The sequence below is a fragment of the Habropoda laboriosa genome, unplaced genomic scaffold (assembly GCF_001263275.1).
Source record: "Habropoda laboriosa isolate 0110345459 unplaced genomic scaffold, ASM126327v1 scaffold34, whole genome shotgun sequence".
NCBI lineage: Eukaryota > Metazoa > Arthropoda > Insecta > Hymenoptera > Apidae > Habropoda > Habropoda laboriosa.
Window position 1 is genome coordinate 1,373,565 of NW_017100142.1, and position 9,096 is coordinate 1,382,660.

At 44.0% G+C, this 9,096-nt stretch overlaps 1 protein-coding gene across 2 annotated transcripts in view; it reads left to right on the forward strand.

The window, feature by feature from the left end:
* The first annotated feature begins 869 nt into the window (after positions 1 to 869).
* The window catches only part of LOC108572742 (ion transport peptide-like), a 14,422-nt gene continuing 6,195 nt past the window's right edge, over positions 870 to 9,096 (forward strand). The window contains exon 1 of one of the 2 annotated variants that reach the window (XM_017935025.1): positions 870 to 1,118. In XM_017935025.1, the coding sequence (XP_017790514.1) occupies positions 1,059 to 1,118 (60 nt within the window). In that variant the 5' untranslated portion in view covers positions 870 to 1,058. Of the gene's footprint in view, positions 1,119 to 2,954; positions 3,398 to 9,096 lie in introns of those variants that run through there. The other variant, XM_017935034.1, reaches the window with a different exon arrangement.

The window sequence follows — 9,096 nt, forward strand, 5'->3', positions numbered from 1 at the left end:
GTTGCTGTTGCCGTCTAGTGTAGTAGGCGAGCAAACTTCGTCTTTAATTTTCGGATCCAACACGCCAATCGTCGCGAGTGTACGCCATGAGATCGTTCGATTGAAGTAACGAGGAGCAAAGGTACGAGCCATTCATCCCCGACTAAACGGAACAAACTCGCAATCGTCCGTGTACATGTTCGTTCGCGATGATCTGAACACAAGAAGTTGTACGATTTCAAAGGTGGAGGAACAGCAACACGAAAACTTGTATAAAAAGAGTACGTGTATCAGAAGGAGGAAGAAAGTGGCGAAGAGAAGAAAATAAAAGGCGAAGGAGGAGCGGCGGCGGTGATGAGGGGGTGTGAGGGAGGAGAATAGAAAAAGGAGTGGAAAAATTGCATGGAAGGTGGAATGTAAAACGAAATCTACATTTTCTACTATTTTCCTTATCGTGAGAATTCGAGAACCGGAAGCGGGAGCAGGGGTAAGGGCCAACAGGCAGCCGACAGCGATACAAGTGTCAAACTATTATTTCGTAAACGATTCAAGCAAGTTACGGTGATACGTAGTTCAGACGGTACCAGGAGACAGCTAGCCAATGTTTTAAACCGAGCGCGTGAGAAAATTAGTCGGAGCGTAAGCACAGACTGGCACGGATACAGACGTTAAGTACCTATCAGCACTTCTCGTCGTTCACAATTCTCGATCGCGGTAAAGTTCGATATTATGTAATCGAAACGACCATAAAATCTACCAAGAGGGAACAAATACACCTATTCACCAATAGGTAAAATAAAGATTAGGAAACTATGCAAAGTGTACAAGAGTGAAAAAAGTGGTAGCAAACGGACGGACGGATGAACGAACAAGGCAACGATAGTGACGCAAGTGGTTACAGATTGTGAAGAAGAAGAAAGCAGAGAACGGAAAGCCTCTGCGGTGGCTGTGTCGATTGATCGACTATGAAATTTCCTTGAGCTCTGAACGCATCGACGATCGCATCAGTCAGACTGATCTCATTTCGATTCGGCGGTGTTCGTCGAGGGAAATGAAGCTGCCAGCGCGTACGATCCACCATGGGGGACAACGACCGTCACCGCGCTACGAGAAGCCGTGTCAACTTTGCGATTCGCTACGTGAGTTTCGAGAGTGAACGTTCCTGTCAAACTACATACATACTGCGCGACGCTTGCGAACGAGAAACCGATCGGATCGACTCGCAATATGCAATGCTCTTCCGTCTGACCGACCGTTTTCTCGAAAATCCGTATCCGCCTGTAATATCGAATGAAAATTCGTGACGGTGGAGTTGGTCTATATTGCATCGATTCGTACTTATAAACTTTAGGCATGTCCAAAACGCACGCACGCTTTGTTAGAGAACGATACGAACAATTTACGAGAACGAAACGTTCGAATAGGAGTTGGGTGTCGGTCGTCTCTCTTCTCGAAAACAGATCAAGAGTATCAAAATTCCATTTGAAATTACCATCTTGTTGCCTCGTCGTTCTACCGATTATCCGCTCGTTATTTTCTATCCCATTTCTATCCCATTTTCTACCTTGTCGATACGACAGCGATATCTTTCATCTTGAAAAGAATGCCGACCCATTCTTCTAGGAAAATCTATGTTTCATTGGCTGTGACACGAAACGAGCAACGTGTTCGAAAATGAGGAATAGACGAGGAGAGACTTGGTACGTACAGCTTTGAATAGAGAAGGTAAAATGACGCAATCAACTCAGTTCTGTTGTCGGTTGATGCAACCGTGACGCGAGTTTACGCGAACCATGACGAGACAGTTTCTAAAGTAGCCTAGTACTTGACGAATACTTTTTCCACTGTGGCGTTTGGCGTTTGGCGTCTGCCGTTTCGGAAAAACCAGAGTGAGACACGTCTTATACTTACAAGCGTATCAACTCTTGGAACGTCAGCAGTGCATTTTCCCTTAGGAAAATATCTCAGCTTCTAGCGTGTCTATCCAACAGAGGCCTAGGATTAACCAGAACACGATAAAACAAGACAAGAGAAAAAGATATTAGAGCGTAAAACTTGCTAAGAATCGAACCAACGATGCGGTACTGTATGTATATCCACATCATTCGCTACATCCTATGCTAACATCCTATTTATCGAGAAAGAAACAATGGACGGTAGAAAAATTATATATACATACATATATAATACGTATGTTTAAAAATTCATTTTTCGGCAGTAAAGTGTCGTTGAAAATATGAAATATACGAAAAGTAACAGAGATTGTGTAAGAAATGGTGATGATGAAAATGTAACTGTGACTGGAGCCTGTGACGATGATGGTGACGATACTAGTAGTGATGACGCCGATGGTATTGCTTGTGATCGTGTTGTTGATGTTGGTGACAGTGACAGTGACGGTGACGACGACGACGACGACGATGATGCTGATGCTGATGCTAACGAAGAAAATTGTAGAGGGAGGAAGAGTTTTAAAAAACACGAGAGTTGAATCGGTCGAAAACTTAGTCACGTCGCAAACCCGTACGAGTTAACGAGGGCCATCGCACACAATTGCTATTCACTCTTCAAAATATCATCGAGAATATGCTCATAGCAGGAAAAAGTAAACGAATCGATTAATGTATAATTAAACGAGCAGGTAATGGATAGATACACGTGCAAATAAGTAGCATACATATGTCTATCGCGACGAGGGGTACGAAAGAAGGCGAAAGGAAGAGAGGTGGAAGATGAGGAGAGAAAGTCGGATATTGTATAAATGGAACGAACGAACGAACGAATGAATGAATGAACGAATGAATGAATGGATAGATAGATGAATAAGATGGACGGATGAATACGCAAACAGATAGGCAGACAGACAGGCGGACAAATAAATGTAACCAGAGAGAGAGAGAGAGAGAGAGAGAGAGAGAGAGAGAGAGAGAGAGAGAGAGAAAGAGCATAGGTAGTAAGGCAAAGGGAGAGGGGTGAGAGAAAGAGAAGAGAGAAAAAGTGAGAACAAGGGGCGGACGTTAGGGCGGGGGTAGGGAGAAAGGAAAAGATAAAGATGGTGATGATAACAACGATGGTAGTAATAATAAAAATTACTTTGTAAGGGAAAGTTTGCGCGAAAAGCAGATTAGACTAGATGTCAACGAGAAATATCGTACAAAAAATAGAAATAGACAAGGCAGGGTAGCGAGCAGGGTGAAGCAGGGTAGAGAAACAATAGAGAGAGAGGAGGGAGGGGGAGAGAGAGGAGGAGAAGAGAAGAGAAGAGAAGAGAAGAGAAGAGAAGAGAAGAGAAGAGAAGAGAAGAAAGTGGAAATTAAACAGAGGCTAGAAAGCGTGTTGAAAGGGATTTAAACTATTTAACAGACGGCAACAAGTGAGAAAAAGTGACGAAGAAACGGTGAAAACGAACGTTCTAAATGTAAGTTTTAATCTAAATTATTTGCATCCTACACTAGAAACAGTTCAAACTTCATCTTCTTGACGTAGGTTCGTTATAGTAAATTAATCCCAATGTTTTTACGAATTATCATTACCTCTATTCAATTTGATCACGTCACTCTCGCTGATAATTCGTTCAAGTGAATTGGTTGCAATTTATTAAAAAGAAGGTACACAAAATGGAAAGACCGATTAATTTTCTGCTTTTAACGCAATTCGGATATTTATCAGAGCAATGTAATTGTGTTACGAAATTTGACTATTGTATTCTTGTTTCCCGGTTACTTTCCACACGAAATAAAGTGCCGGCGCGGCGTCACAAGTATCCTCGTCCTATTAGTCTCGTTACATGTTCTTTCCTCTCTCTCTTTTTTCTATTATTTTCATTCAAATGAATCGTGTACACGAATCCAACGTTACCTTACACTCTATCGTATGTCTGAAATTCAATTTCACGTGCACTTTTTGCATTTATTTGATTTCGGCTCATTTGTAACGTTCTATCGGGCTTTCCAAATTTACCTTAAAAAAATCTTTCTCGATAGATGATACGTTTCGCTAAGAGAAACGAAGAATTCTTACGGACTAGCCTATTATGCCAAGTAACCGACTTAAAAAGCTGGTTCGAACCGTCGTCGTAGTCGTCGTCGTCGTCGTCGTCGTCGTCGTCGTAGTCGTCGTCGTAATCGTCGTACGTCGCTGAATTAAATTCTACCATGCTGCCGAGAAGATTAACGATGAAAAGGAAAGGGAAGCCCTCGCCTCGGCTAAGGAGTAGCGTTAGCAAAAGAAAGGAAAAAGACGGAGAGAGGAAGAGAGAAAGAGGTAGGATGCGTGGAACAAACGAAAAGGTGGAAAAGAGACAGAGGACGAAAGGGTACAGGGGGTCTCTATCTTTAGAGTTCATTCAGAGAATCTTTTACTCAGGGCCGCGAGCGGGGACCAAACATGAGTTGACTCATGCTTGAAAGACCAATATACCAGAGGAAGAGAGGGAGATTCATATTCTTCGGTTAGACGTATCCCTCGTTCTCGTTCTCGTTCTCGCCTCAACACAATTAGAATCGATGATACGAGGAGAGGCGAAGGAAATGAAACGCGCCTCGAAAATCAGCCAGTTAGGATGAATATTGTTTGAAATTCCATACCTACTACATATGTAGGTACTACATTCTTGCACATACCTACATGAATATATGTATAATATATCGCGCATGCATACGGGGCAATGTACGGAACAAGAGATACAGGTGAAACGATCGAAAGGGCATCGTTGATTGCGCGTGTAATCAATAGGATATATGCCTAACGCATTATCCTCCACTTTGCAATATGTTCCTGCGTTGTGTTCTGTTCCGTTGTGCACTATCGACAAAAGGATAGCAGTGCCAATACACGTGTTGGATGAGAAGGTGCAGAAAGGGTATACGAGTATACAAAGTAGAAATTGTACATGGCATTAGTGTTACACTAGTTCAAGTAGAAGCTGAAGAAATGACAAGAGGAAAGAGGAAGAGATACATAGGAAGAGTAGGAGGAATGAGCTACAGCCACCTGTAGCTCGTAACGACACGCCTCTCGAGGAGAAGAACTCGCCCAGCGAGCGTGCGCTGTTTTCTGCCAAATAGAAACGTGTACAAGTAAATAGTAGCTCACACGGTTTTTGCTAGTTTGTTGGTACATATTTCGTTATGTATTATATTTCGGTATTCGGCGCGAGTTTTCCAAACTCCAACAGGAGAGCGATTCTTCCATTTACATTTTCGTTTCGATTTCCAACAGCTTATACACGTGGATAAGTACTCAGTACTGGACACACGTGTTCGACGTATTTACAAGGTTAACGTGTTTCAAATTCAAAATGAAAGCTTGTAAAAAATGTACTTAGTACAGTTAGTACTTACGGATTTTTCGCAACATTCGAATATGTAGTTGCAATATTTTCATCGCAATTCCCTACGCCATCAAACATTAATCGCGGTCCGACGATCGCGTCGTTACGCCCATTACGTATCGTTTCGTTGAAAGCCAACCAAGAGGAAGAGTGCGTGCCGATTGGACAAAACAAAGAAAAGGGTGGGAGGGAGGGGTGTATTGACAGAAAACGCAGCGAAACGATGCGATGCAGTGCAAAATGCGGTGAAGCGAAACGGGAGAAGCGAAAGACAGAGAAAGGCTATAGCTTGTCGTAATGCGAACCATAGGACGCCAAGCTGTCTGCCGGAACGCTGCTTTGCCCCACTACACACAGTGTTCGACACGCTAATGTCCAATCGCGCGACGTTGCTGCCAGCAGTGACTACATCACTCTTGCCTTGTTCTTCCTTCTGCATTTATTTCTACTTTTCCTCATGTTCCAATTCTTCTTACTTCTGCCATTACTCCTCCTGTATATCCTACGCGTGTATTCCCATGTATTCGCGTGATCAACTTATCGTTACATACTTCGGTACCGTTGCACGCGTTCAGCCCTGTTCCTTCACAGTTCTGCGTTCATCTGCATTTACGTTTCTTGCTTTCACCACCGCTTTCCTTCTTTTACATTTCCGATAGAAAACAGTTGCTCGCTCCGTGTTACCGCTATGTCTGTGCTCGTCGAGCCTGTTAGAGAACCCACCGTCGCACGATAGTCGGACGATAATAACAGGTAAAACGTTAACATCGTCCTCACCGTCGTTATCCCTTCGTCGTCAGCAACAATGACCCAATAAGAAAATCGACCAGTTCGGCTTGTTTGCCACCGATCGGTGGTGCACGACGAACGTCGGATCGTCCAACAACATTTAAACGCCAAGATGGATGAAGTACAACTAGAGAGTATGTAACCAGCAGAACGGCAGTAGAAACGACCATCACAGAGCAGGCTTTGTCCTACATATGCGAGATATGTAGTATACATATATACATACATGTGTGTGCGTGTGTGTGTGTGCGTGTGTGTGCGTGTGCGTGTGTGTGTACAAACACACATATTATACCTACGCGTAGATACATATGTACACACACGCACGCACGCATTCTTACGTAGCTATGTATAGTACGTATACTTATGTGTATAGATATGAGCGCGCGCGCTAGCCCCTGTGTGTACTTTTGCACTTCTCGAGTATAACCGGCAGAGTCTGACCACCAGCCGGATCGCGTAAATAAATCGTACGATTCTCCCCTCGCAGCTTCCTCTTAGCCGGCCCGAGTTGGAGAACCATTCCAGGCATACTGAGAAAAAGACGCAACAGCACTAACGCTCGCAAGGTCTGGAGAAACAGTAACTTCTCTGTCGACCAGTGTGCGCACGTATTCCTACGTATGTACCTACTTACTTTCTCGCCAGCCTGTTTGACGTTCGATTTCGGTTTCGGCTAATGTGCGGCCGTGTATTGTGGCATTCGACGATATCAACGTCGCTATTAAAATCATCCTGTGCTCTCCCTATCGTATGAAACTGAGACATTGCGAGCAATCAAAGTGATATTATCACTCGACGTGTTCGTTTTTTTCATTTCATCCTCCAACAATGAATCGAATCGCATCGTATCGTACCATATCGAAAGTAACTCCTAGAACATTAGGATATCTCTTTTACTCTTCTGTACTCGGTGATTATTAACCGTTGCGATACTTCTTTAACCCGTAATCGGTCCCTTTGAACATTCGCTACGGTACTACCATAGAAAAATGGGGATACGAGAAAGAAAGAAGAAGGAAGGGCGAAAGGAAAGGCGTGTACGCGCGTATGAAGCTCAATCTGAGCGACACACCTGTTGAACATTCCTTCGCAAATACCCGCGCGTCGACTACGTGCATTGCATACGAAGTTACATGCGGACGCAGCTGTGCTTGCCTTGCCTTGCCTTGCCTTGCCTTGCCATGCCATGCCATGCCATGCCATGCCATGCCATGACATGACATGACATGACGTGTCTTGCCATGACTTGCCATGAGCCAGTTACGAGAAACATTATCTATTGCACGAATTTCGCAAATCTCCATCCAGAGTCTGTCTTTCGGCGCGAAACATACGCTGTCTCTTGCCAACGTTTCTTCATCGGATATCACCAATTCGAGGCCAAGGGACAGTAACAACAACAACGGTTTCGATAGGTTGAATCATTCGAACGTCCCATGTAATATTTTAATCGAACGAACGTAACGCGCGTGTCGCGTACAGCCCGTAACGAGACGATGCACGTTTCTTAATGAGAATTTATCATCTTACCGATTTGGTTGGTGCGCGATGACGCTTGTCGTTTAATTCGCCTCTTTCTTCGTCAAATTCTATTGCTATAAATGGTTCAAGGTCAATAGTTGTTAAGCTTACTCTTGTCCAACTGTGCCAGTCCACTCTCGCGTTCTATGCTCGTGTGCAATGCACATGGTAACAAACATAAACGCATCATATACGAGGATAAATCGACGTATAGGTAAAATACGCGGTCAAATTAAACGAACCGATGTTCGATTCGTGAGTAGCAGTTTATATCTCTGTAAAATGTACAAGTGGGAGAGGAGTACAACATTAACGAGATTGACAGTTAAATAAGAATCCGTATAAGAGAGGAAGATTTATGAAATGTGAGCAGCGCGCGGTGAGACTTGTTTCGTTCGATAAGTGGACTCGCAGATTTTATCGGAATCGTTTAACGTTTAATCGTCAGTCGCCGTCAGCATAGGTTAATAGGACTCTCCTTATGTAATTAACGCGAACGATTGACGTCATTGGCCTTCTATTTATGCAGCCTCTCTTCCAGAATCGACGAACCGCGAGGTACGCGTGTTTCTGTTTTTTCATCCTGATGATTAACGCGATTCAAGTATGTATCGAGTTGTTTCTACGAAAACCTACGACACCAAAGGAACGCACCAGTTTTTTGTGCTCCACGCTCTTCTTCCTCCTCCTCCTCCACCTCTACCACCCCTACCCCATCATCTTCTCTTACCTTTCGATCCCCTTTCTCTCACCTCCCATCACCAACTTTGGTAGCTATTAAACACATCCGCCTTTAAATTTGATAGAACGATTGGAAAACGAAATACATATTAGATAGATCGAAATAAATATATATTCGAACACCCGCTACCGAATCCACGTTCACGTTGGAGAAAACAATTGTCTAGAGACTTTCAAGATTTTTTGCTGAAAAGTGTAGGTATACAACAACAACAAGAACAACGCGTTACCCAAGTTGACATACGTTATTTGGTACGTATTGGTAAGAAAGAAGAGAAAAAAAGAAGGAAGACGAGAAGGAAGTGGAGGTGGTTATGGCAAAGGTGGGGGGTGGGGGTGGAGGTGGTGATGGCGGTGGTGAAGGGAAGAGTGAGTGCGAGGGGAAAGAGAAGAAGGGGAAGAGCTCGTATTCGCATTTGGAATCGTATACGGATTCCCGCTTCTGTCGACTCAGCCTTTTCCTTCTCCCAGTCGAGGTTACAAACAGCATCTGTATACGTCAGAGCACACCTGGGTGGTGATCTCGTGTATTAAATTATCGTCGTGTTGATCTTGCAAGCAAGCGGCAGATCGTTAGTTTTGCTCCAAGATCCCGCGATCGAGGACGCCTCGATCCTCCGTCGTCCGTTCAACCCGCCTATCTCTCCTTCTCCTCGAGTTCTTCGGCTTCTCCGCGTCCTTCTCCCCGCTCCGCTCACAACCCTCGCAACATCCCCCACTTTTTCACTCCT